Genomic DNA, 27229 nt, shown 5'->3' on the forward strand with positions numbered 1-27229 from the left:
TTTAAAAATATGAAGACCACTCAGCTGCCTTCATTACAATTTTGAGGTAGGGACTTTGGATGGAGAGCAAACACTCCATGACAGAAGATGAAATTGCACAAATGCAACTAACCCAACTCATGATTTGATGCTAAAATACAGAAGTAGCACAAAATTAGCATTTTATTTATCGATGTGAAGCCGTTGAATTGGAGAGAACCCAATTGAAAGTGCTTCAACAAATCCATTGCGGTACAATCGACAAACTGAAGACTTCCTACTAGAACCTGGAAATGAACTCGACTGTGGTACCAGCTGACGATGGAAAGGATTAAACAAACCATGAGCTCAGACATGGCTAATGGAGACCAAAGAATCCATATCGTTCACTAAGTTTTGCAGTAGTTGCGATAAATTGCTTCTCTGTCTGCTCAAGATTGCTCTGCATGTTCATGTACTTGAGCAGAACCTTGATTAACGTGCAATAGAGTATAGAAACTTTTTAATTCAATGCTATGAATGGTGGAAAATTCCATAATGTAGCAAATTTACTGTAAGCCTTGTCAACCAGGGCTTGGTATTCTTCATTAGGACAATGAACTGCTGGCCTCATTCCTAACCTCTTAATCTTAAGCAGAAACCTTAAAATCATTTTTGCACCGCTATGTACCATCCTAATAAAAGATTATTGCGAGGTCATTCCACATCGACCAGGAGGTCTGTGCGATGATCTTCTAATTGACCCTCCAAAACTAGTAGCAGATGGGGTCAGAACATGCGAGTCGAGGTTACCATTCTCAAGCCACTAGACTCCTGAAAAATCAGACATGCATTGGTACCCGAGTTCTAGTGCAACGAAGAGCTCAGTTCCACCACTAACTTCAGAACTCACAGCCCACCTCACCGATCAAACAGCAGACTTTACAAATCTGCTCCAAGAGACAAAGCTTGAACAGCAAAAAATGTTTTAACGTACGAAAGGAGTAGGAAAATGAAAGGCATAAAACAGCGTGATGAGCATTTAAATTAGCTCTCTCGCAGTGATGCAAACACCATGAGCTGCAGGTGAAGTCTGAAACTTTTTCACCAACAGAATACGCTTAACGGCAGTCAAAGAAGCTGAAAAGAATAAAACATACTCGGAATTTGAAGTGCCATTTCAGAGCAAAGCCTTCACGATGCAAATGTGATAATGAGTCCCGGAAAAATGATCCATCAATGGCCGTGGTACAGAAGTGCAGCTCGCAGTGGTGTAGGCTGAGCTGTCTACCGCCGACGACAACATTGACAAGCTGGAAACTAAGTGCAATGAAACCCTTTGTGGTTGATGTTAAGATCATCTCACTGAGAGATGAAAGTTCTCAAAGGATGTTCTTCATGGACTAACAAGTATGTGTGCTTAGATATGCCCTTATCCAATTCAGTAAACCTTAACTTCTGGTATATAATTATTCTATTTCAAAACGTGGGCATGGATAACCCATCAGATCTACAACACAGGTTTACATCTGCAGCATGTAGAACTTGTGGAGTAAAAATGAAAACACCTGACAGAACTTCCAAAATACTACATTGAACCAGTATGGTGACATATGGTACATATCTATAAGACTAGCTGTGATGCATAACTAACCAGCTGATTATTTTACCCCTTTTCTATCCCGTGAAAAGTAATCAAAACTAAAAATGGCCATTTCTAGAATGATGACTTGACAAGTTACCATGATGCTAAGTTACGCCAGAGCCATCTCGATTATAATATAGTGTGCGCCCACATTCTCATCAGCCTTGAGCTTCAGTGGTAGATCTTCTACAGCTCCCGCCGTTATCTGCCACGGCAACCGATCCACATAGCCATTCACCAATAAGATGGTGAATGTAGGAAAAGAGGGAAGACAACGACAAACACAGTCCCATCAAATCACCCTTCTTTAAATAAATGAACTAAGTTATCTGCAGTCCAATGCCACTGTCTGAGGTTTCTTACAAAACGGGTCCGTTTCTTTTAGAACGTGGACTGGAGTTATACCAGTGACTAGTGAAACATACCGAACGTATGTCACATGCAACTTAAAATTACGTCCACAATACAAATTTCAAATTTTTACATCCAAAAGCCTCCATCCCCACTATACATACCTCAACCGCATCACGAAAGTCCAGCTGCACCTTCTCACTTAAAGAAAGTTTACCCTCAATGCACACCATATAGGCTTGCCGTTTCTTAGCAAGCACGAAGTCTTGTACAACACCTGCATCGGCCTCGGATACATAAATATTGCAGTCCTGGTGGATGGGGATAACACCCTCACCAGCATCTTTCTCGCTCTCGTATCTTTTGAAATCTGTCAACACGTGCTGCAGCTTGTTGTGACGGTCGTCTTTCCTGCCCAGCCAGAGAGATTCCACGATGGTCTCATTAGCATCTAATTAATCGAAATGGAATGAGAAAGACATAACACCCTCCTGAGGTTTACATAACAAGGAAACGTACTTGAATACACGTGAACCATAATTCGGCTTGAGACCATATCTGTCAGGCTTGATCCATATTTGTAAGAAGCGCAACCTACACCAAAACCAACATGCCGTGAAGTTCATGTGCATAAAAAATCTGTTGGAAGAATGCAACATAATCAGAATTAGAATGGTGAACTTTTTAGCGAAAACAAATATATAGAACAAGAAATAGAGCACGTACAAGTCATCGCCGTTGTTCATCTCAGAATGTCTAATCCCTGTCCCCGCACTCATGTACTGAACCGAGCCACGACCCAAGGTCTCAGACGTCCCAATGCTGGTGCACACAGCAGGGCCAGAGTCAGAAATTGAGCACCTTGAGAATTTAAACAAAGCAAAAGATCCTAAAAAGATTGTTAGATTTCACCGGATGACCTCAAAGTAGGAATTGCTAGATTCATTAAATTCCGCGAAACTCGAACTTAGACAATGGAGAGTCTTTGACCCTCTTGTAAAGTACAGTAGATCCAAATGTGAGCAAGAGTTGCAACATTTAATTGTACTGAAAATCCACTCACCTGTCTCTGTGGGTCAGTTTTCCATCCACAATGTACGTGAAGATTTCCATGTCACGATGACCGTGAGTACCGAACCCTGCCTGAGGCTATCCACCAAAACAATATAATGTCAGCTCGTTTCTTCTCAACATGATTGTCACTCATTCTGGTTTCCATCGATAAGCGGTACTTAAATCCTTCCTCCTTACACATTGCAGATAAAGCATTCCAACCCAACCGCGGAACTTGGTCACATTTGAAACATTTCCACAGAACCACGATAACATACCTTGACAAGATCGTCGTTAAGAACTCGCAGAACTCCAAACTCTTGGTTTGCCGGGTTATAGTACTCTGCAAAACTGCACATGCGAAGAATACTATCATCAAACAGCACTAAATTGGTAAATGACTTGATTATTCAAAGCAGCGTCTGAAGCTATAATCCCAGAACGCCATATCAAAGATCCTTTCTAATCAAAAAAATTCACAAGCATGGAAGCTAGTAATGACGTTCTCTCACGTCCTTCATAATACAATAGAATATTGATCGTTAAAAAAACATAACAAGTCAGAAAATACAGGAAAATAATATTTTTACAATCGGAACAGGCAATGGTGACCTACATTAAACAATAGGTTGAAGATATTTCGCTAATTTTGACAATAACCAACACCGCAGCATACCTGAAATGAAAGCGGCTCTCCAACCACCATGTAGGCGTGGAAACGTGAAGACACTTCGCTGGAATGTGCCTCATCTTCCTAAAAATATCAGCAACAATTGAAAGGTTAGTTGCAGAACTATTCAGGCATTTGTAAAGCCCAAATCAAAATTCTGCGAGGGGACGCATCTAGCGTATAGAATTGCTCGTCACCCATTCGGAACACTCTAAAAGGGAAGGGAAGGGAGATAGGCAAATGTCCCTTCAAACAGAATGGACATAAGAAGAAGGCACTGTCTTACTGCGAGGGATGCAGAAGGACAGACTTCTCTGCCACTGGAGGAGTTTTCCTGGAGAGGAAAAACATGATGAACGGGTACAAAACGCAAAGCACTAAAATGAGAAAATAAGGGGTACTCTTCAGATGGAGAAAGAATGCACACATTGCGACTTCCAGGGGAGTCAAGAGGCACTCGAAATTAAGGCGATGACGCTACCGCCAGTGCAGGAATTCGCAAGCGACTACCGCTAAACCCACAAACAGTCCTCCGCGTAGAATCCTCAACCCGGAATTCAACACAGCAGAGACTTGCAACTAAAACTCAGCCCCAACACTGAAAATAATTTTACACAGCCCAATAATCTTGCTTCAAACACAGATCGAACGAGACAGTTCAGAGCAGCGAGATGAATCGATGCTAATCCTTAAAAACCACTCTGTTTTTTGAAACTGGACAGCACCCCGCAGCTTATATACTACCTGTGGATGGACAAATCCTCAATACATCAGTTAGGTATCTTCCAACGCAGTTCGCCGCACCGGATTGGGCTCATATTGGAAGCTGAGATTGAGCGCAGGCAGCTTCGGCGACGGAATCGAATCTCACAGCCCGCCCTCCTCTTCTCTTCTCTTCTCGCGGAGGTTCGTGGAACGCTGTTCCAGTGGGCTGTGGTGAATACGGCGACGGGTTCATCTCCACAGGAAGTGACTATTAATAGTTGTAGTGAGTTTGCAGAGCTGGAAGCTGCGTCGCGGGTTTCCGTTCCGGTCTCGCGGGAAGCTTGACGAATGGCCTATTCCGGCAGAGTCAGCATATTGGCAATCCAAGTCCACGTGTAAAACAGAGTTAGACGAACATTGTTCATGCCACGTAGGTAAAAAAAAAATCATTTCATACGTTTTCTCAAGTTAGGACCTGATTTTGGGCTGATTTTTCCTAGTGTAAGGCCCACTAAATAAATCTTCTCAATTTTAACCGATTAAAAGTTGTGGTCTTTTATTTTTTGCTTTGAATATAAAGACTATGTAAGATTTATTACAAAATATATGAAATTATTCTTAGAAAAATCTTACCAAAGGCTTTTATTTTTCTTTTGCATATGTATGTGATAAAAGAATAAAATTAACTTATATATATATATATATATATATATATATATATATATATATTTTGAAAAATAGTATGGTTTTTTAAAAAAATTAAAATCTTGTAAATATTCTATTTTTATGCATTTGTATTGGTATTATAAGATCCATATTAGAATTATGAATAAATAATTGAGAAATAAGAAAATAATATTAAGACATAATGTTTGGTTAATATTTTTATTTGAATTGATTTCTAGTTTTTAAACTTAGTAAAGTAGTAATATGGAGCTTTTTTGAATTTAAAAACATCAAAATAACTTTTAAAATATTTTTATTAATAATTTTGAGATATATATCTTTACTCTATTTTATATTTTATTTTAATACATATATGTAAATTTACAAGTTGAATCAAGTGCCCTATAGGTCTTCAACTAGCAATTGAGCTATTGGTTAAATTCTATACCACTTGTATAAACAAGTAGTTCATAGAAGAATATTGCAAAGTATATTTCAATTTGATCTTCTTTCAATCATATGGCTAAAACTTTGCACTTGTATTATTAAATATTTGACATGTAACTAAATTATATGATTTGAAACACATCTAATCATTTTCATTCTTACTTCTAATATTTTTATAATTCTAAATTACTTGTAAGTAATCAGTAGATCATCATAATATAAATCTAGTTTTTTAATTTTACATAATGACATATATATTAATGTCATTAATATATATATATATATATATATATATATATATTGTTATTGTAAAGAAGCAAGTGAATTCAATTTTTTAAATTTATTCTAAATCCACTAATTACTACAATTTTGTATATAAATTTATTGACAAACCATTGCTAAAATAAATAATATTGTATAAAAATAAGAAAATTACACAAGATTCTTTCATTTTTATTGCCTTGTAATCTATTCAAATCTTACATACAAACATAGATTATAAATTGAAAAGATCAATTAAAGTAAAATTAATAGTGGTTGCAATGTTGAAATAATTAGCATTTGATATAGATATTTATAATATATCTTCTTAATATGGTATTAAAAAAATTAAATTGATCTTATGTAGCTAATTTATTAAAAATGCATAATCATCAAAGAATAAGTAATTTTTAAAGTTTATTAGTAGTCTTAAAGATAAAATACTTTTAAATAAAATTAATAATTTTAAAGATCTAATCAATGTTATTATTTTGGCCCTAGGTGGTACACATAATATTAAAAAAAAATTACATGACAAAAATATATATGACAAAAACTTATATGACAAGACATTCTATAATTATTGGAATAAAAGTTACAAATATGATTATGCAATTAAAAATAGATTATAGATTTTGAAATTTTTACATCTTATGTACAACTGAAGTGATTTTGTTTCATTGGAGTTCTCTCCTTGATTAAAAATTTTCATTTAATTAGAAAGATACTTGGTCCTACTCCCATTCATGTAAAGATGTCATGTTCATTTTGATTATATGGCACAAGGGTGTAGTGGTTAAGACTTGGAAGAGAAAAATTAGCCCCAATATTAATATTTATTGTACTATATATTAGCTCCAAATACTTGATTCCATTCTCTATTGGTTTTGGGATTGTCATCAAGTCCATTTCATTTGGAATTGGACTATTTTTTATTTTTTATTTTATTTATTTTTTCAATACAAATCAACATCCAATTTCTAGAATAAGAGTCTTTTGAAATCCTTTATATGACAACAAGATATTTTTACAAGATCTCTTTTCTTTAGATTCAGATATTTTCTTTAAACTTGGTCCTTGTTAAAAGAAACTTTACTTATAGACTACTTAGATTTAAAGAAATAAGTTTGTTTTTTTAAAATGAAGTAGGGAATATACTTCATACTAGAAGTATAGTTTGGTAGGGTCTTATCAAATACAAAAAAAATTATTAGAAATTTGTTAAAAAAAAAATTAACAAAACACTCGCAACATAAGTCTTCTATACTCAAGAATTGAAATAGCTTCTTGATGACTAAACATCTACTTGGTTCCAGATATGACAAGGTTATTAATTAAAATTCTAAAATAATGCAATGTAGTGTGAATATACATGAAAGTATAAATGAACTTGCTTTAAAAGTTGTTTCAAGTTCTTGGTACTCTTAGCATTACCTTTGGATATACAACAACTCAGAAAATTGTTTCAATGTTGACATATTTTGGAAAGAATGGTGTATTACAAATAAATTGTAGTGAATAATAACACATGGTTTGTATAGAAAATAAAGTATTGTTTTACAACTATCAAATGAATCTAAGTTGAAAAGAATCAATTAAGTAATTGTAGAGCTATGACCAATTTAATTTGGAATAATATTGAAACATTTTTTTTGAGCATGTTATCCAATTATATATCAATATTTTGTAGGACCTCTTTTGGCCTTGATAACTACTTTCAACTTCCTAAGCATACTTTCTATTAACTTTTGGTACAAAACTGCTTCAATATTATTCTATTCCGTAGCTATTCTTTCCCATAATTCCAAAATTCCTTTTGGTTTTATCTTCCAAGTGTTGAGCTAGCATTTGAGGTACTCCGAAAGATGTATAGTAAGATTAAGATCAAGAAACTAAGCAGGCCAATATCTTACTTTAATCCCATGATGATTAATCTACTTCTTGTCACGGCCATAATCATGTAAGCTAATAATTACATATACAAATAGGAAGAAGTAAGTAAAAGTAGGTAAAAGTAAGTTAATTCTATAATATTTAATATGGAAGCTTCTTAGAAGCTCCTTAGACGCTGCTTTGACTTCATAGGTGTCTTTAATTGACTTTTTGGATTAGAAACGTGGTCAACAAGTTGGCCATGTGCCACACATGTTGTTAGCTTGAAGATCAAGCTAACTATGTCGCCCACACGTAGAAAAACTTGCCTTGTAAGTCAAGGCATGTGTCCTACAACGTCAACACATATTGGAGGTCCTATAGAACGTTGCCACGTAGTCCCTAGTTAGATAGTATATATAGAGACAAGAGTAAAGGCTTCTTCACTCTTGTCAACTCCTTTCTTGCTTCTAGTCTAGTTTCAAGGGTCTCTAGTTTTCTTGTCTTTTGGCAATAGCCATTCCAGTTTCTCTTTCAATATATATACTTGTTTATATATATTTTGTTACCTTTCTTTGAGTGAAGGCTCACTTGTCTGAATTGTTTTTTCATCGAGTTCTTGTCCTTGATAGATTGACAAGAGTACACCTACAATATCAGAGCTTTGTCTAATCTTGATTAAGAGTGGATTACCTTTTTTTCTTGATAAGATATAAGCATATTAGAAGTTGCGGATTACCCTCTTCTAAACTGATATTGTCTTTAGTATTTTCTTTGTCTGCAAGTCCTCTCTTCTATTTGTCTTGAGCGATATTAGACATCTTCTCTCTTCTAAATGTTATCATGGCAGAACTTCTTGAAATGAAGAGTGCAATGGCACAAATGCAAGAGCAATTGAGGGAGTTAATGCTTGCGATGCATCAACTCAATTTACCAACACAAGGAGCAACAAAATTGGCAGGAAGTGAAGATATAGAAATGGTTGGAGCTCCTTCAACATCTGCACCAAATCATGTCCTTTTTCCTATGGTGGAACGCCCTTCAAATGTTACAGAACCAAGAATTGCCCTACCCGAGAAGTTTGATGGCACTAAATCTAAGTTTTGAGGATTTATCAATTAAGTGCAACTTGTGATTGAACTTCAACCCCAAAGCTATCCAACTCTAGGATCACAAGTTAGATTCATTGGTATGCTTCTTTCAGATTCGGCATTATCGTGGTTTTCATCTTTTTTTGAACGACGAGATCCAATATTGGATAATCTAGAGGCTTTTTTGGCTGAGTTTCGATCCATGTATGGAGAACATGATGCAATTCGTGTTTCAACCAATAAGATCCGTATTTTACGACAAGGCAATCGATCAGTAACGTTATATGCTTCACAATTTCAATAACTTGCAACTGATATCAAGTGAGATGATGCTGCACTTATTAGCCAATTTTTCTACGGATTACAATATGAGGTAAAAAAATTAATGCTCAACTTACCTGATCCTCAAACATTCAGTCAAACAATTGACTTTGTTGTGAAGTATGATAATCGCTTTTTTGAATTCTGATCTGAGAACCGTACAAGTGGACCTCAACGTTACTATAATTCAATGGCAACACCAACATCTCTTCAACACATACATTCGGAAGTAGAGGACATGCAAATTGATGCAGTACGTTTCAAACCTCTTAATGAGCAAGAAAAGACTCATCGTTGTGAAGAAGGATTATGTTTATATTGTGGAGAATCAAAGCACACTGCTCAGCATTGTCCAAAGAAACGACGTAATCACAAAATGAAGAGTATGGCTGTAAAAGAAGATAATATGTCGGAAAACGAGTTTGTCCAGCTACAATAGGGACCATGCGGCTGGAACCTTGCACAACTTCTAGTAAAGGTCCTATTCTCTCCTTAGAGCCCTCTCCTTGTTTTACATTAAATGTTATTTTAAGACCTAAACATTACAAAGTCTCTGCCTTGTTAGATTCAGGAGCCTCAGCGTATTTTTTAGATGAAGAATTTACTAAAAGACATAGCATATCTTTAGTAAAGAAAATGAAACCTGTTCATGTAAAAGTCATAGATGGTCGTCCATTGTCTTCTGGAGATATTACTCACGAAATCCTTCCTATAGAAGTAATAATCAATGGTCATAATAGTTTTTTAGTATTTAATATCATTAGATCTCCCTCTAATCCAGTCATTTTAGGTTTATCATGATTAGAAAAATACAACCCTCAAATAGACTGGATTTTCTGAAACTTTCACTTTCTCTGAAAGTATAACTAATAGTGTAGTTAAGCAAGTAGAGAGTCATAAGTCCAATGAATTAAACCCATATTTATAGGTGCAAAAGCTTTCTTGCATGCTGCTATGAAAGAATCACCATACATTATTTATGCTACACCCATTTCTACTGGTGAAAAAACTTCAAGTGGCATTCCAAGCCAATATTAAGAATTTCAAGATGTATTCGAAAAAAAAAATGTGGATACACTTCCGAAACATCGTCCCTATGATTGATCAATTGACCTTCAAGAAAGAGCACAACCGCCATTCGGACCAATCTATAGTTTATCACAAAATGAGTTGGTTGAACTCAAGGAATATATTGAAGAAAATCTAGCCAAGAATTTCATACGCCATTCTAAATCTCCGGCAGGAGCTCCAATTCTATTTGTGAAGAAAAAAATGGATCATTGCGGATGTGTCTTGATTATCGAGGACTCAACAAGATTACCATCAAAAACAAATATCCACTACTTTTAATATCCGGACTTCTTGATCAACTAAATCAAGCTAAGATATATACAAAAATAGATCTTCGAGGAGCATACAATCTAGTACGCATCAAAGAAGGAGATGAATGGAAGACTGCGTTTCGAACTAGGTATGGACATTTTGAATACAACGTCATGCCTTTTGGACTTACAAATGCACCAACAGCTTTTCAACATCTAATGAATGATGTTTTTTGAGAGTTTTTGGACGATTTTGTGGTATGTTATCTAGACGAAATCTTGATCTATTCTAAGAATCCAAAAGAACATGAACTTCATGTTCGTCGTGTGTTACAAAAATTAAGAGATACAGGACTCTATGCCAAGATAGAAAAATGTATATTCCACACTACTCAAGTCGATTTCTTAGGTTACATCATTTCAAATGATGGACTTATGATGGATCCTAAGAAAATTCAAACTATTATAGACTAGAAGATCCCAAAAACGGTAAGAGATGTCCAATATTTTTTGGGATTTGCCAACTACTATCGAATCTTCATCAAAGACTTCTCTCGAGTTGCAGCTCCACTTACACGTTTGACTTGTAAAGACAAACTCCAATGGAATCAAGAAGCGGAAGTTGCTTTTGAATCTTTGAAGACAGCGTTTGTTTCTGTACCAATCTTGTATCGTGTTGATTTTTTCAAAGCATTCTTTATGGAAACAGATGCATCGGACTTTGCTCTGGGTGCGGTTTTATCACAAATGGGAACAAATGACAAACTTCATCCAGTAGCCTTTCATTCAAGAAAATTCTCAGCAGCAGAAAGCAATTATGAGATCCACGACAAAGAACTTCTTGCAATTGTGGATTCTTTTCAAGAATGGCATCATTATCTAGAAGGCACTTCTAGTCCAATTATCGTGTATACGGATCACAAGAACCTCAAATATTTTATGTTAGCACGCATATTAAATCGTCACCAAGCTCGTTGGAGCATGTCTTTATCAAGATTCGAGTTCATCATCACTTATCGGCCAGAAAAACAACAAGGTTTATCCGATGTCTTGTCTAGACGTTCTTATCTTGCACCAAAAGAAGGAGATGCAGCTTTTGAGCAACAAAGAATGGTTCTCTTGAAGCCGAAACAATTTCATCTTCGAGCAATAAAATCAACATTGATTGTTGATTTAACTTTCCTTAAGCAAGTCCAATTAAGTATGTCTTCAGACCCTCTTGTTCATGATATCAAGAACAATTCTTCTAAATCTCATGATCCATCTAAATTTGAATTCAACAACAACCTATTCTATTTCGAAGGACGCCTATATGTTCTAGAAAGAGAAGCTCGTTTACGTGTTCTTCAAGCTCGTCACAACTTCCCAACAACAGGACATTTTGGATATAATAAGACTTTGGAGCTGATATCTAGGGATTTTTGGTGGCCTCAAATGTGGAAGGCAGTTAAAGATTTTGTACAATCATGTGAAGTTTGCTCAAGATCGAAAACTCCTCGTCATCGACCTTTTGGACTTCTTCAGCCATTATCCATTCCAGAACAACCATGGTCTTCTGTTTCTATGGACTTCATCACGGATCTTCCAATCTCAGGTTCTTATGACTCTATATTCGTGATAGTAGATCGTTTCACCAAGATGACACATTTTGTACCATGTACAAAATCTATCACAGGTGAAGAAACAGCTAAGCTCTTTCTTGACAATATCTATCGCTATCATGGATTATCCAAGGATATTATATCAGATAGGGGAACTCAATTTGTATCAAGATTTTGGCGAACTCTTTTCAAGATTCTTAAAGTGGATATAAAACTATCTTCGACATTCCATCCTCAAACTGATGGACAAACGAAGCGTGTTAATCAAGTTTTGGAGCAATATTTAAGATGTATCATTAATTACCAACAAGGTGATTGGACAACTCTTTTGCCATTGGCAGAATTTGCTTACAATAACACGATACACTCTTCTACAAAACAAACACCTTTCTTTGCTAATTATGGTTATCATCTACGACTTGATACTTTTGACTTTTCAAAAGTTGATAATCCTGCTGCAAAAGATTTGGCAATTCATTTATCAGATCCATATGCAATGATGAAGGCACAGTTAAAAGAGGCTCAACAACAACAAAATGCCAATGCGGATGTCTATCGAAAGGAACAACCATCATTCATCTTGGGTGATAAGGTATGGCTACTTCGTCGCAATATCAAGACCACTCGTCTTTGTGACAAGTTGGACTATCGAAGGCTGGGACTATTTTCTATTTCTGCACAAATCAATCGAGTTGCATATCGTTTACATCTACCGGAGTCAATGAAAATCCATCCAGTATTCCACGTGTTTCTTCTTGAACCATACAAGACAGTGAACATACCAAGAAGACGACAAGCTCCACCTCCTCCTATAGAAGTGGACAATAATGAAGAGTTTGAAGTAGAAGAAGTCTTAGATTAAAGGTGACGTCAAAATAAATTAGAATATCTTATCCATTGGCGCGGATATGGTATTAGTGAACGCACATGGGAGCCAATAAAAAATCTTGTAAATGCAGCAAAGGCGGTGGAGGCTTTTCATCGACGACATCCATCAAAATCAAGATGAAAACCTTCTTTATAAAAGAAACAACATCTAGGTAAGATAACATTCTACTTTCAATTCTTGTTCGTAGCTTCGTTGTAGTAGTGGCGCTCAAGAGATGGAGAACCAACAACCAGCGGATTCAACTCAAGAGCCTTCATTTGTTGACCTGCCAGATGAGACTTTACGATTGTCACAACCTTCAAGACGACGCAATCGAGATGAAGATCTTCAAGAACGACATGTTCTTCCTCGAATAGATGGTGAGATACAACGCGTTTGGTATCACGATTTGGGAAAGAACTCCCGATGTTTGATGATTTTGCTAGAGGTAGGAACAACTCCTGATGGTGTTCCAAATATATTATTCGAAGGAAGTTACGAAGGCCTCAACAATGATCAAATAAATGGGTGGTCTTCCCGCCCTGGTATGAGACACTACCGATGGTTGAAAGGCCCTATCAATCATCTTCGAAGAGAACAGAGATCAGAGTATGTGGCGAATACAATTCGTCGCATCATAGATTTCCTCAACATATGATAACCGCTCCTCGTGGAACTCGTCTCTAGAAGGGGGGATAATGTCACGGCTATAATCATGTAAGCTAATAATTACATATACAAATAGTTAGAAGTAAGTAAAAGTAGGTAAAAATAAGTTAATTCTATAATATTTAATATGGAAGCTTCTTAGAAGCTTCTTAGACGTTGCTTTGACTTCATAGGTGTCTTTAATTGACTTTTTGGATTAGAAACGTGATCAACAAGTTGGCCATGTGCCACACATGTTGTTAGCTTGAAGATCAAGCTAACTATGTGGCCCACACGTAGAAAAACTTGCCTTGTAAGTCAAGGCATGTGTCCTACAAAGTCAACACATGTTGGAGGTTCTATAGAACGTCGCCACGTAGCCCCTAGTTAGATAGTATATATAGAAACAAGAGTGAAGGCTTCTTCACTCTTGTCAACTCTTTTCTTGCTTCTAGTCTAATTTCAAGGGTCTCTAGTTTTCTTGTCTTTTGGCAATAGCCATTCCAGTTTCTCTTTCAATATATATACTTGTTTATATATATTTTGTTATCTCTCTTTGAGTGAAGGCTCACTTGTCTGATTTGTTTTTTCATCGAGTTCTTGTCCTTGACACTTCCATGCTAGTTTTGAATTATGCTTGGGATCATTATCTTGGTGAAAAATCACCTCGTCCTCAGAAGTGTTAGATTCTTCAATGTTAGGAAGTAAGATTTTTTCAAGAATTTCCTTAAATTGCTTAGCATCCATCTTCCTCTCAATCTCTGCCATCATTCCAACTCCATTCCATCCCATACAATTTCATACCATTATATTTCCACTCCCATGTTTATCTATTTCTTGGACCTTTTTGTCAAGCAAGGACTGATGCTTTTCTTTCTACATCAACTTTTTGCCATCTATTCCAAATCTGTTGATTTTGTCTCATTTGACCAAATAATCTTCTATTAATCCTTTACAATCAATTCTTTGTACTTCAGAGCAAAATTCAAGCATTGTTTCTAATAGCAGGTAGATAGAAGTGGTTTTTTTTTTTTCACCACGGCTTTCATATTCCATTTCTTGAGAACATTTTGAATGATTTGAGATGACATATGATTACTAATAATATTATTAAGGATTTTAGCAACCTCATAGCATTTTAAGCCTTCCAAATATTGATTTGGCAAATGATTTTCTTTTCATCTACTATAGTGAGTTTCTTTGATTTGCCTAATTTAAGGTTCTCCCTATTAAAAGTGATATTTTTTTTCTAGCCTAGAGATTGTAGCATTAGGAGAGCCAAGTTCAAAAGTAATTTGGCCATAAGATTTTTGAGAATGAAGAAGAACAAAGGTGATATTATCATCGAAAGAGAGGGAAATGGATCTCATAGTTATTCAAGGAATTGTCAAGGACACAAGAATTTGACAAAGAAATATGTCAAGATTAAAAACAAAGAATGAAATTGATAGCAAAAGTGGTTCCAAAGACTTCTATTTATACTATAATGAAGATTATAGAAGTCTATGGTACTTTCTATAGAAGTTTTTATAAGTCTAAAGAGGCTTCTAGAAGCCTATGGAACTTTCTAAAAGTTTGTAGAAGATTCTATAAGTATCTAAAAGTTTCTAGAAATTTTAAAAAAATTCTAAAAGGTCCTAGAATGTGGTAATTTGGAATATGTCCGTGCTAGAAATTGTAATTAAGAATGGTACTTTTATAGTTGCTATTAAGTATTAATGATGTTATTAGATTAGTAATAATATTTTCATAGTAAATGTGATGATAATAGAATGCTATAATATTAAGTAATTGATAGAATCCAAAAATTAGATACCATGCTCAAAAAATTGTTTCAATGCTACTCCAAATTATATTGGTCATAGCTTCGCAATTACTTAATGGATTCTTTTCAATCTAGGCTTATTTGGTAGCTATAAAGGAGTACTTTATTTGCTATATGAACCATGTGTCATTATTCACTACAATTCATCTATAATACATCATTCTTTCCATAATATGTCAACATTGAAACAATTTTTTGAATCACTGTAAGGTGTTAAGTAGTTTATTATAATTTTTCTACTCCATTAATGCATTGGGTATATTTCATGAGGGTATAAAAAATAAAATAATAAAAAAAATAAAAAAAATTTTCTTTATATATAAATACTTCTTTTCATACAAGTCCAATATAAAATCCATAGAAAAAACTTTTAATTTTAAATCTTAGGTATATAGAGTTTTATTTTGAGAAATTTTATTTCATGATGCCATTATTTTACACATGCCAGACAAAACAATATGTGAATTAATTACAAAGCTAATACCAAGGTTTAAATTATTATATTTGTATTATTAAAATCTGTTTACACTATAATATAGTATGTAAACTTGTATGTATACTTACCTAAAAAGTCTTTCTTGTACTTTGTATCTTTTTTAAATTAACTATTATTAAATTTCGTAAGAATTTATCTAGAGATAATTATTACAAACTAAAACATTTAAAATAAATTTAAAAGCATTCAGAAATCCACATAACATATATCTATCTATATATATATATATATATATATATATATATTATAAAAATAATAAAATGATGGTACCATAAGAACTTTAAAATTTTAATTTAAAATATTTTAAAGATTCTGTATATAAGAAAATAAAAATTAAAAAAAAAAGTAACTTCTACATTTAAATTCATCTAATTTATAAACTCATATCTTCTTAAAATAACATAATCAAAATGTCATATTAAAAAGATATTTAAATTCATCTAATTTATAAACTCACATCTTCTTAAAATAACATAATCAAAATGTCATATTAAAAACATACAATAGAATTGAGTTGTTTATGCATGAGTATATTAATAGATAAAAAATTATTTTAGTAAGGTATTTAAATTTATACCATCCCATAAGTTTTAAATAAAACACATAGTTTAGATGCATAACTAACATCATAAAATCAGAATAAAATTTAAAATTTTCAAATTATGCTTAATTTGTTGAAACTACTAATTGTAGCAGGATTAAAAAAATCTGCCTTCCAACTAGTGCCATGACAATTTGATTCTAGACTTTTTTCTATTATTGGCATGCATGTCAAATTGGCAATCTAAAATATTTTTTTATTTGGACTTGTGGAGCTTTGTTACTAACAATATGTTTTGAAACTGTTAAAAAAAGATTAAACTGGTTATAGAAAAGAAAATTAAATGAAAAAACTAAAAAGGTTTAAAAATCTTATAATTCAAAGTCAATGTATTTTGATGTTTGTTTTATATTTTGTATAATTAGATTAGATGTAAATTAAAATTATAATAAATATAGATTTTTCTTTGGACTTTTGAAAAAAATATTTAAGATTAGATATATTTTCTTCTAAAAATCATAGGTATAAGAGTAATTTTTTGCTTGATTATTTAAAGATTAAATATTGAATTGAAATACTATTTAATATTATATTTCTCAAATATTTAAATTAAATATTATAATAAGGTTAAAAATTGTATAAACAAAATTGTAACATGTGTAGTTGTTAATTTCTAAATAGCATTGTTTTAATGTATACTTACTAATACTAACTATATATATGATTAATTTCTAATTTTTAAAACTATTAAATTTTAAAAAATGAAAAATATAATCTTGATTGTTTCAATAATCATAATTTTGTGAATAATAAAAATATATTGCATTAATGTGATTATTAAAGTCTTGTTTGTAACCTCAAAATTTTTACTCAATTATTTTAATTGAGTTTCAAAATATATGAAAAGCTAATATCTTAAATTTGATAAATTTAAGAAGTTATTATTATTATTATCAATATTATAATTATTGTATATTTGTACACTTGGTGCAAAACAAGTATAAAGAGGTCTTGATTAAAACAGTACTGGAAAATAGTGAGTTTTACGATAGTTAAATTGCATTAAAATTATATATTAAATAATAATACATAGAAAAATCCAATCATTTTATTATCTATTCAATTGTTTTGAACTAAAAACTATGGTAAAAAGTTAAATAGTAATTTTGGTAATAATCATTTGAATTGTTATATTTTTATTTGTCATTCAATGATATATAATTAAATGCCACCTTAGTTGTAAAGTGATATATTTTTGATTTGCTATAAATAATACTTTTCTATTTACTACTTTATCATTACATTCAATTATAGCTCTCTACAGTGATTTTGTGCTTAAAATTTTCATTTCAGTAATTTGTAAGGATATGTTCGCAATCTTTTTTTAGCTATTTTCGGAAGTTTAGTTTGTGCACTCTCTACTTCATCATTCTTTCAATTATTTTTATCATATAGTCGCATGTTTTTAACAACATTGGACATCACACGTTGTTACAAATTTATTTTGATAAAAGATTTAAAGTTGTCTAGTCTCTGTAATTGTTGACATACATTACAAATGTAAGTATGTTATAAAATTGGTGTTATTGGTAAGTGAAAGATTCATTACCTTACAATTTCCGTGTTTTATTTGTGGTTGGAACAATCCCTTGGGTGCTAAAATTACAGATAATGAGCATACAATAGCTCATGGAGATTGTGCCATCCTTTCAACCACGCAATTTTTTTTCATTTTCTGATGCAATACATCGATTCTGTATTTAGCGGTGTCAGGGCTCCTTGAAACTCTGAGCAGCTTACGCATCAACATACTGAAACACAACACTACAAGTTCTATCTCACACACACACATGCCACACCGATCTAGGACCTCTTAACTATGCAACACACTGTACAACACACTGTACAATAGCAACCTGGTTTCCACATCACTTCTTTCAAAACTACTAGATTCAATCTTCTGCGAACAGAACACGCCGGAGATCAGCTCTAGATCCTCAAGTTTGTAATGCTGCGGATTGCAGCAGGATTGCCAAGTTGGGTCTCCGCGACTTTCATGAACGCAACACCCATCACTCCGGTGTGAGGACCATCCACCTTTGAGTACCTCACTTGGAACCGGAGCTTCTCACCCTTGGCTATCTTCCCGAACTCTCCGGCCATGAGAGCAGGATTGCAGTGCTGGATTGAGACGACGTAACCGCTTTCATTACCTGCTGTGTTTCCTTCACCGTAGACGGGGTCGGAGCGACAGATCAGGCGGCCGTCTTCACCCCACAGCGTTGAGCCCAGACTGTAGGTGTGCAAGTGCGCGACCACGTAGACCACGTCGCCCCCATGCTCAGCTTCGATGATTGACTCGCGAACATCCACACATTCTGGCTTGAGGAAATCCTCGGCATTGCAATGACCTTCGATGGTGTATTCTATTGTGTTTGCATCGTCTCCAAGGACATCCAAACCGACATGCTGAAGTGGGACAACACACTCGTCGAGTGCTGTATATGTCCAAGTGTACTGGACCCACAAACAAAGAAACACAGATGTTTGAGACAATTTGAGAAACTTTGCATTAAGGCCTAACTTCAGCCGGGCTATAGGGAGAATGAGCAGTGCACATGTTTCAACGCCAGCTGAAACTGGCTCAGAAACAAATCCCAGAACTGGAAGAAAAAATCTTGAATGAAGTACGTGTTAAAAGTATCTCCTCTCAGAATGGCGTGAGTGTACAAAGAAGAACATATATAAAGATAGAAAATCGAAGGGTTCCTTATACTTCTCGGTTACCTTCAAATGCACCGTCCGTTCCATCAATGCATCATCACCATTAAAGTCGTCCCTGAGCAAGCACCTAGCTCCATCGGGGCAGCATTTCATTCCCCCTAAGTAACCATCTGGCAAATTGGCGTCGTAACCGGTGAAAGAATTACACCTGCACCAAACGTCATTGAATAAAAATCACAGGAAATTCTCGATTTATCATTGGTAAATTCACTACCAAATCCATGGAATTCCTACAAAAATCTTCGTACCAGACTCAATGCCGTACTTCATAAAGATCCTATATTAGCAAAAAAAAAAGTCATTACTCTTAGTGGAACAACGACCGCCAGATTTCACGTATACAGTAACCAACGCATACCCTCCGTTGCAACAAAGAAACCTATATAGCGTTTTCGGAACAAAAGTTATACCATGTATTAGAAACAAGAACTTCGAGCAAGAAATGAGAAAGCTCTTGCCAGAGTCTTACAATCGGAAACAGGTTAGAGCTACACAATGAGGAAGGGGAATTAGACTCACTGGCACTCGTAGCACCCTGTCTTGTGTACTGCACCACGTATGTCGACCCCGTGCACGTTCAACACCCATTGGGTGCTGATGCCATCGCCACCGCATTCTAGCCCGTATGGAGCAGGCATGGCGAAGTTGAGATGACGGCTTTCACCTCCCATCGCCCATGCTTGCTTCAACTCTCGCCCCACCCCATCCCAAGGTTTTCTGTGGTACACGTGAGGTGGACTCCTCTTCACCTCCTCTAGCAACTCGTTCCCAACAAGCTTCGCAGCGCCCGCAGGAATTGCATATTCTAACATACTCCAGTGGTGGAGGTACATGTCCGATTGCAGGACCGGCTCTCCATTCTCCCACACGAGCTCCGCATTGAAATCCACAGTAGCGAAATATTCTGCTGGTGCATCAACGTTGAAGTACTTGATCTTCACATCGCCGGGACGGAACTTCATGCCAGGGGAGAGAAATGTGGCCGTATGCTCCACTCTCTTAGAATTACAACTTTTTCCCGCAAGAGCTGGCACAGCCAGCAGCACCATCAGCATCAAAATCGAGCAGCAAGCTCTCCCTGAAGACCCCATCTCGCACCTCTAACAACTCCTCTGGTCACAATAGATCAAAGAGGTTGTTGATAATTGTGCTGTGGCCACGGAACTATATACGCTTGGCAATGTGCTTTAGTATGGTCTTCTGTGGAAAGTACAACTAGCTTTATTCAAAAGGACAAGTAAAAGTGCGTATTCTATAGTGAAATAATCAGTTCTGAGGAGGCTCATTTCGCGAGGTTCTCATGCATCTCACAGATTTCAGAGGTGCAATGCAAAAGCGACTAAGCGTGGCAATGACGACAGTGGAATTGCGAGATTTCAGAACCCGACCTTGCGGGGCGCTTTGTCGTTTCAGTCCACGAGATCCTTGAAAATGGACAAGTATACTTCAGAGGATAAGACTAATGACTTTTCGTGACTGTCTACATGCTCTAAATAAATGCACTGCAACAATAGTGCTGAAGCGTAACTTGCGTGGGTTGCAAAATGTGCAGCGTGGAACAGATTCTTTATGACGTCGTCAGCTCATGGGTCCAAATAACGACCCCTCTATTGCTTCGGGAATGTCTCTCCCTTTTCACAAATCTTTCAAATCCGCTCTCAAGGCACCATACTCATAGTTCTGGAGTTCATGTACTTCACAGCAGTAAAATGCCACCTCAGTTTACAAAAAAAAACAAACTTAAGGTTGACCTTCTAGTTTTTACAGCAAGTGTTTTTATATATATTCTTATTCCAATCAACCTACAAAGCTACATTCAATAACCACATTCTTTCCAAGAGCATATATCCATGTATGTTGTGCCAACATTGGGACTATTTGTGAAAAACAAAGCGATTATATTTCCCTCGCATGTGGCTCTTCACAAGTAACATACACAAAAGTATCTGCCTAACAACGTGCATTTTTTCCAAGAATCATCTCATTCAGAACAATTGCTTGACCATCAGTTTGAAAAAATTGTAAGCTTGAGGATAACATATCGTTACAGAATCATTCTATTCCCGCTGGACTGATCAATGAGAACGACAATGAATATTCACTTCGATTAAGACAATTAAAAAGTCACCAAAAAAAATGCCCAAGTTCCAATGCAAAGAGGATCACATTCTGTAAGAATTTAAATTGATTAACTCCATAAGGTTAAAAATTGAGGACATTTGTCCAGGAGTGGGTAGTTTGGAGGTAGGATACAAATGACATGGTGGTCCTGGTAGCCTGTTTTCTAAGGCTTAATAAACCACACTTGAGCGTGGCAAACCCAGCACCCAAGAAAAATCTATTTGACAGCTAGAAGCAGTGACAAGTATGGGACTCTCTAAATGTGCGTTCTAAGCTAACGCTACTCAAGATTTGACTAATGCTAATGCATGTATCTTTGAGTGGCAATTCTAAAGTTCATCCTTGATGTCCTCAAGATCTTCAGCGGGAGTTGCTTCGTGCTCGTTAGCCTCTTCCTTCCCCTCTTCCTCACCTTCTTCATCAGATTCACCTTCGTCTTCTCCACCTTCATCATCGCCGTCTTCACCTTCAGATTCTTCGTCGACTTCCTCAGAGTAGTCGTCAGATTCGGGCTCGGGCTCGAGGACATCGGCGCTTCAAATGGATGTGTAGCATGTTGCTTCATGAACTTGATGAAGCTCGCTGCTGTCCTCTCCGTGTCAAGTGAAATCTGAAATTGCAATAGCTTCATTTTAGTCACAGACACAAGTCACTGGCATATGTCAATAAGTTCATGGATGTATACAGGGACATTCATGAACTTAGAGAAGTTATTTGAGGAGAAAGACTTACTGGCTCAGCGCTCTTGTCTCCTGCTAGGAAGAATAAAATGGTAGGATATCCCTCAATCTGTAAACAAAATTCCAAAATGCGATATATATATTAGGGCAAAACGATCCTCACAAAAATGCTCCCCCAATTATGTAAAAGAGGTTACTGACTAGAAATCGAATGAGTGGTTCGGACTACCTTGAGGCGCTCGTGCTCATTCTTGGTGCCATGCATCTTCGCAATCACAATGGAGCTGATGTTCTTCAAAGCTTCTCCCAGCTTGTTGTACTCGGTCTCCAGAGATTGCCAGTGACCGAACCATGGGGCGTAGACCTGTGAAGGTGGAGAAGTGAAACGTAGGAAGTAGGCCCATCTCTGAATCAAGTGTGCTCTTCAGTATCAAGAAAAAGAAAAAGAAATTACTGGCAATATGTACTTTCACGATTATTTGAACTTATTCGCGATGATATCAACGCGAGCCAAGGCTCTAAAAGAGGTTTTATGTTGAACTAGTACCTCAAGAAGGACATCCTTGGATTCATCTAGAACAATCTATTCAAAAGTTGAAGTTACAACAATTTTCACAGGTCCATTGTTCTGCATACACGCTTCCACCAATCATTAGCTTCGCTCTAAGCAAACTACACAAAAGTCATGTTAAAATGGAGCACTCACATGATACGGAACCAGGAAATCGACAATAAGGTTAAAAAACCCTTCAAAATATGTGGATTACCTCCTCCGGTGCGCTTTCCGACTTGCGTACCGGGGTGAGTTCCTCAGCCACAAACTTCTCTGAGAATTGCTGCAACGAAACATGCAATAATAGCGTCTGATGTCTCACGTGTGAACGGAACGACGAGGGGGAGCTTGTTCTTTGATACAAAGTCGCTAAGGGCCTTCCTCTTGAAAGATCCATCTGTGCACAAATCAGTTAACCATGTTTAGATTATATTCGGGTTAAATCATTTACCCTCGACCAGCTAATCATTGGTGCAGAGGCGAAGCATATGCAATCCTCAGAATGTGACTTCTTGTACCGAAAATTACAACATTCTCAACTTGCTGCTTCAGTAACACAAGAGCAGGAGCCTCTATGTCAAGACCAAAATTCTTGGGAATTTTTTCATTAGAAGTTATATAGAAATTGACTCCATCCTGCAACCTCGCTGCTGCAAGGAACTCCTCAGCGTCGGCACCCTCTAACAGCGATGGGGGTCTTGCTCTTCAACAATTCATCAGCTTCAGCTACTGACTTGATAATGCTGGCTGCAGGTCCCGTCTTTTTCTTTAATCATGTGATTATCTCGTCGCTGCAATCAGTAACTGGAGGTGAATAAAAGCTCCTCTAAACTAACTTCTCTGACTCCAAACGTAACCAGGGTTGATAGCGGCTCGTGTTTGAATCTAACACTATCATTGACAATCACTTTTGGATGAAGAAAGACCAGGAAATGACGCTACGTACATAAAATGGCATGTATCTTGCTAAAGTCCTACCACAGTCAAAGTATTACTCGCATTACGCGAATAAATAACCTACGTCAACAAAAAACAAAGATTCCACGCGTCCAGGAAATACATAAACGAGTAGACAAAGCCTTTATCTTCTCGGGAACTGTAGTAAGAAAATACCATTCGTAGTACCTTAAGAATCTGATATCATACCTTAATTGTTCCGTTCTAATACACTGGTAAGAGAAATATCCAGGATGAACACTCAATAGACTTTCTGAGCTGCGTATATCTAGAAGATATGAAAACGGATAGCTCTTAGTTAAAGAGAGTGTGACCTAGCATTGAGATTCAAGCGGGAGTATCAACAATTGTATCAATCCGATGCAATTCACAAGAATATAGTTACTCATGAGCACTATGAGAAGACTTCTGGCAAACTCAGGAAGATAAAGTTACCCGGCAAAGAACTCAAGCGACCTTCGAGAGAACCAACTAGCGCAACCATTACGAAAATGGAAAAAAACGCCGAAAGCTGCCAACTTTCAAGCAACACATGATCGATCCAGCTGTGCATAATCTGACCTGCTCCGTCCTCCGATATAGGGCTTCTTCTCCCCGTCGACGAAGAGGACCAATGTAGGGTATCCATCAACGCCATACTCCTCAGCTAGTTCGCTGTGCACAGTAGCGTCAACCTTAGCGAGCTTCACTCCAGAATCCTTCAGCGCCGTGGCGGCTTTAGCATACTGGGGCGCCAAAGATTGACAATGCCCACAGCAGGGAGCGTAAAACTCTGCCAACACGAGCTGGTTGCCCTTCACAAAATCGGCAAAACTTGTCGAACCCAACACAACCACATCCTTCTCATCTACGAACTCCTCAGCGTCCTCCTCCCCATCGCTCGAGTCCTCATCAGGGGCGATCCCCTGCTGTTCCTCGTCGACCAACGACACCGCTATCGACCGTCCCACAAAACCCACGAGCAACAGAGTGCCCAACAGCGCGAGCAACGCAATGCGGCTCAATCTCGCCATTCCGCCACGCCCAAACGCATACTCCCCGCAAACGACCAGATTCAGTCGCTCCGCAAAGCAGGAATACGAGCTATCATCTCTAATTTTTCGCAACGCCGCAAATGGGTCGCAGTGGGCTTCTGCGCAGACGAAGGTAGCGCTGCAGATTTTGCAACATTGATTGGAAATTGCTCAAGTGCGAGCTTTTGTTGGAAAATTCTATCCCTGATTTCGGTACCTCCGAACTCCGAGTTGTGCCCCGACGAAGGACAATCTGCAAGCCACAACGACGTAAGTCTGGGCCCACGGCTAGGGCCACGCAGGCTCGGAATAGCTCACGCGATCGGCACGGGGGTCGCCTAACCGTTACTAATTTTGGGTTTGGTTCCAAACCTAGTGGACCGAACCTGGCCGATGTTGGATGGTGTAAATAAATCATTGTCCTCACATCTGGCGTTGTTGTCTGAGCCCATGCGAAGAATGGATGATGATAGAATGGATGATAGATGAACAAATTCTTATCTGTGTAGATGAATGAATTCTTGTTCCTTTCTTTTGTATCTTAAAAAGCTGCCTTAAATTGAATATGAATATACATGACATTTTTTTCTATTGCAAAAAGTTGATTACTTCAGTGGGGTTAGTGATATTTATCACATCAATATTTATGTAACCAATGTTCATAAATGTTGCATTAATATCTGAACATTTTTTTAATCCTAAATTATTTCGAATATTTAACCATTGAACCTCATCTACAAAGAAAAAGAAAAAAAATCTGTGTAAGAGTATCTAAATCTTGTCGGTACATGTGTTAATATATATGTAGTGTATCATTTTTATTTTAGCTAGATTACTACTAAAAACCATTTCTAAAAAAAACATTAATCGTCCTAATAATATTTTACATTTTTTAAAAAAAATAATACATGATATATTTTCTATGTAAAGGTCTTTCAATTTTTTAAATTTTTCTTATAGCATATCTTTTTAGTATCGAATATATTGATAGATAGATAAATAGATATTCATTTTTTCCCTTCTTTTCTTCATATAGATATATATATATATATATATATATATATATATATATGCATATATTTATTTATTTATTTTTATTAAAAAAATAAAAATATTATTTTTACAATGAGATGAGTAATCTTACAGTTGAAGACATTATACTTAAGCTACTCGGTTTTAATCTAATATTCTTAAAAATAATGCTACTGATATATATATATATATATATATATATATATAAACATTTTTTTCTCTATTTAATATTTAGATGCTACTTTCTATTTATATTTTCAATCCAACATTAAAAAAATTTAAAATTTAAATAATTGAATATGTAACCCTCAATAAAAAAAATAAAAATAAAAAACTATTGTTTCTGATTTAAATAGTTTCTAGTGGTGGTTAAGTTGTATGCATCAAATATCTAATTAACATCAATTCTAACCAACTTTTTAGACTAAAAAATTAATATTATTTGATTACCTACCAATTATATTTTAAAATAAATTATTCTAATGTTTTTAAATATATATATAGGCATTTATATTTACAATGATTTAGAAGTAATTGATAAAATATCAAGGATATAGGCCAACATATAAGAATATTTTTGAAGAAAGTTTAAAGTTTTATTTGATTCTACTAAAATAAATACAAAGATTAAGTAAAACGACATAGAGCATGTATGAAATTGCAACAAAATCTACAACTTTGTGGAATAAAAATAACACTTTAGAACATATACTCAAAGTTGGCTTAATTACAAGAATAAAAATATTAAAGATAAAAATATAGTTAAAAACTATTTCAAATAAAAAATATATTATTTTTAAAATTATTAAAAAAATAAATATTTTATATACATATTCTTAAATATAAGATAATATTTAAAGAAATTTTATTAACCAAGCAAATTGTAAATCAATTGTAAAAATTATTCTTTTCTTTGTATATTTCAAATCAACATACAAATAAATCAAATTTAGAAATAAATTATTTGTTATGCAAGGAATTTGTATAAAGTTATAAAAATATAAAACTTAAAAAAAGAATCCTGCAAAATTAAGATTATATTGCTTATAAAAACAAAGAAATTACTATAGAAAAAGAGATTAAGGCTTCATAAAATAAGATTTATATTTTTTTATTTTTATATTTTTTATTTGAAAAAAATGCTTCTTGATAGTTTGATTGTATGAGAAGAAAGCTAAAGTATACTAGTTTATAAAGCAATAATATGAAAGAAGATAAAAAAATTAAAAATTAAAAAATTAAAACTTAAAAAATTAAAAATTGAAGTATAATAAGGTCTTCTTAGAATATTGACTTAAAAATTTTTAGAGCTTGATTCATAGGTTTTAAGGCATCAATAAGATGATTGATATTTTCAATAATCAATAAAAATCTATGAATCTAAGAATCTATAAATTTTTAATTTTTTAATTTTTGATTCATAGGCTGTTAGATTCATCTATTAATTTATATATTTATAGATTTATAGATCTATAATTTTTTAGAATTTATAAATCTATAAATAAAAAAATCTATAAATTTAAGAATTCTTAGAATTATTCAAATATAAAAAGATTGATATATTGCAAAGGAAGTGAATAATAATATTAGTGAAAAAAAATTATGTGAAAGGATTAATTCAAAGAATTTGTAAAATTAATGTAAATTTTAAAAATTTTATGATATTTTCTTAATTAATAAAGACTTTTAATTTGGATTTTATTATTTCTATTTTTTTATAATTTATTTTATCTATAGCTATTATTTTG

At 35.0% G+C, this 27229-nt stretch overlaps 4 protein-coding genes across 10 annotated transcripts; all 4 read right to left on the reverse strand.

Annotated features, from left to right (window-relative positions):
• Positions 1-1398: 1398 nt before the first annotated feature.
• LOC112272757 (uncharacterized) lies at positions 1399-4613 on the reverse strand. Of its 3 annotated transcripts, none has more exons than XM_024500838.3 (8): positions 4422-4613; positions 3684-3761; positions 3286-3358; positions 3018-3103; positions 2681-2776; positions 2474-2548; positions 2119-2365; positions 1399-1808 (listed from the first exon to the last, which is right to left on the reverse strand). In XM_024500838.3, exons 2-8 carry the CDS (start codon positions 3755-3757, stop codon positions 1713-1715), a joined length of 747 nt encoding a protein of 248 aa, XP_024356606.1. In that variant the 5' UTR covers positions 3758-3761; positions 4422-4613; the 3' UTR covers positions 1399-1712. The 3 variants fall into 3 exon arrangements, with proteins under 3 accessions (XP_024356606.1, XP_024356605.1, XP_024356604.1); XM_024500837.3 differs by lacking the exon at positions 4422-4613 and adding an exon at positions 4105-4371; XM_024500836.3 differs by lacking the exon at positions 4422-4613 and adding an exon at positions 3964-4371.
• A 13432-nt stretch (positions 4614-18045) lies between these two features.
• LOC112296095 (uncharacterized) lies at positions 18046-20253 on the reverse strand. Its single transcript, XM_024548255.3, has 3 exons — positions 19645-20253; positions 19129-19273; positions 18046-18858 (listed from the first exon to the last, which is right to left on the reverse strand). The coding sequence occupies exons 1-3, from the start codon at positions 20214-20216 to the stop codon at positions 18331-18333; spliced, it is 1245 nt and encodes a 414-aa protein (XP_024404023.1). The 5' UTR covers positions 20217-20253; the 3' UTR covers positions 18046-18330.
• A 1039-nt stretch (positions 20254-21292) lies between these two features.
• On the reverse strand, positions 21293-22753 carry LOC112296026 (protein disulfide isomerase-like 1-3). Its single transcript, XM_090244796.1, has 5 exons — positions 22694-22753; positions 22474-22554; positions 22156-22290; positions 21979-22035; positions 21293-21856 (listed from the first exon to the last, which is right to left on the reverse strand). Exons 3-5 carry the CDS (start codon positions 22189-22191, stop codon positions 21548-21550), a joined length of 402 nt encoding a protein of 133 aa, XP_090100922.1. The 5' UTR covers positions 22192-22290; positions 22474-22554; positions 22694-22753; the 3' UTR covers positions 21293-21547.
• On the reverse strand, positions 22695-24719 carry LOC112295734 (protein disulfide isomerase-like 1-4). Of its 5 annotated transcripts, none has more exons than XR_016498677.1 (3): positions 23872-24719; positions 23626-23704; positions 22695-23270 (listed from the first exon to the last, which is right to left on the reverse strand). XR_016498677.1 is itself a non-coding variant. In XM_090244795.1 (3 exons), the coding sequence occupies exons 1-2, from the start codon at positions 24447-24449 to the stop codon at positions 23641-23643; spliced, it is 516 nt and encodes a 171-aa protein (XP_090100921.1). In that variant the 5' UTR covers positions 24450-24718; the 3' UTR covers positions 22695-23270; positions 23626-23640. The 5 variants fall into 5 exon arrangements, 2 of the variants coding, with proteins under 2 accessions (XP_090100921.1, XP_024403404.1); XR_016498678.1 differs by lacking the exon at positions 23626-23704 and having other exon boundaries at positions 22695-22876; positions 23123-23270; positions 23998-24710; XM_090244795.1 differs by having other exon boundaries at positions 23998-24718.
• Between the last annotated feature and the right edge of the window lie 2510 nt (positions 24720-27229).

The sequence above is a fragment of the Physcomitrium patens genome, chromosome 19 (assembly GCF_059467195.1).
Source record: "Physcomitrium patens ecotype Gransden chromosome 19, ASM5946719v1, whole genome shotgun sequence".
Classification (NCBI taxonomy): Eukaryota; Viridiplantae; Streptophyta; class Bryopsida; order Funariales; family Funariaceae; genus Physcomitrium; species Physcomitrium patens.

Bases quoted from the DNA above. Each gene is read 5' to 3' on its own strand.
- LOC112272757 (XM_024500836.3), bottom strand. From the start codon at position 4,106: ATGTGTGCATTCTTTCTCCATCTGAAGAGTACCCCTTATTTTCTCATT. The intron at 3,762-3,963 runs GTAAGACAGTGC...TGATATTTTTAG, and splicing joins GTCCTTCTGCATCCCTCGCA to GAAGATGAGGCACATTCCAG. The intron at 3,359-3,683 runs GTATGCTGCGGT...TCGCATGTGCAG, and splicing joins GAGAGCCGCTTTCATTTCAG to TTTTGCAGAGTACTATAACC.
- LOC112296095 (XM_024548255.3), bottom strand. From the start codon at position 20,216: ATGGGGTCTTCAGGGAGAGCTTGCTGCTCGATTTTGATGCTGATGGTG. The intron at 19,274-19,644 runs GTGAGTCTAATT...CGTTTGGTGCAG, and splicing joins ACAGGGTGCTACGAGTGCCA to GTGTAATTCTTTCACCGGTT. The intron at 18,859-19,128 runs GTAACCGAGAAG...TTGTGGGTCCAG, and splicing joins AACGGACGGTGCATTTGAAG to TACACTTGGACATATACAGC.
- LOC112296026 (XM_090244796.1), bottom strand. From the start codon at position 22,191: ATGCATGGCACCAAGAATGAGCACGAGCGCCTCAAG. The intron at 22,036-22,155 runs GTAGTCCGAACC...TTTTGTTTACAG, and splicing joins ATGAGCACGAGCGCCTCAAG to ATTGAGGGATATCCTACCAT. The intron at 21,857-21,978 runs GTAAGTCTTTCT...TTGCAATTTCAG, and splicing joins GAGACAAGAGCGCTGAGCCA to ATTTCACTTGACACGGAGAG.
- LOC112295734 (XM_090244795.1), bottom strand. From the start codon at position 24,449: ATGGCGAGATTGAGCCGCATTGCGTTGCTCGCGCTGTTGGGCACTCTG. The intron at 23,705-23,997 runs GTCAGATTATGC...CATATCTTCTAG, and splicing joins TATATCGGAGGACGGAGCAG to ATATACGCAGCTCAGAAAGT.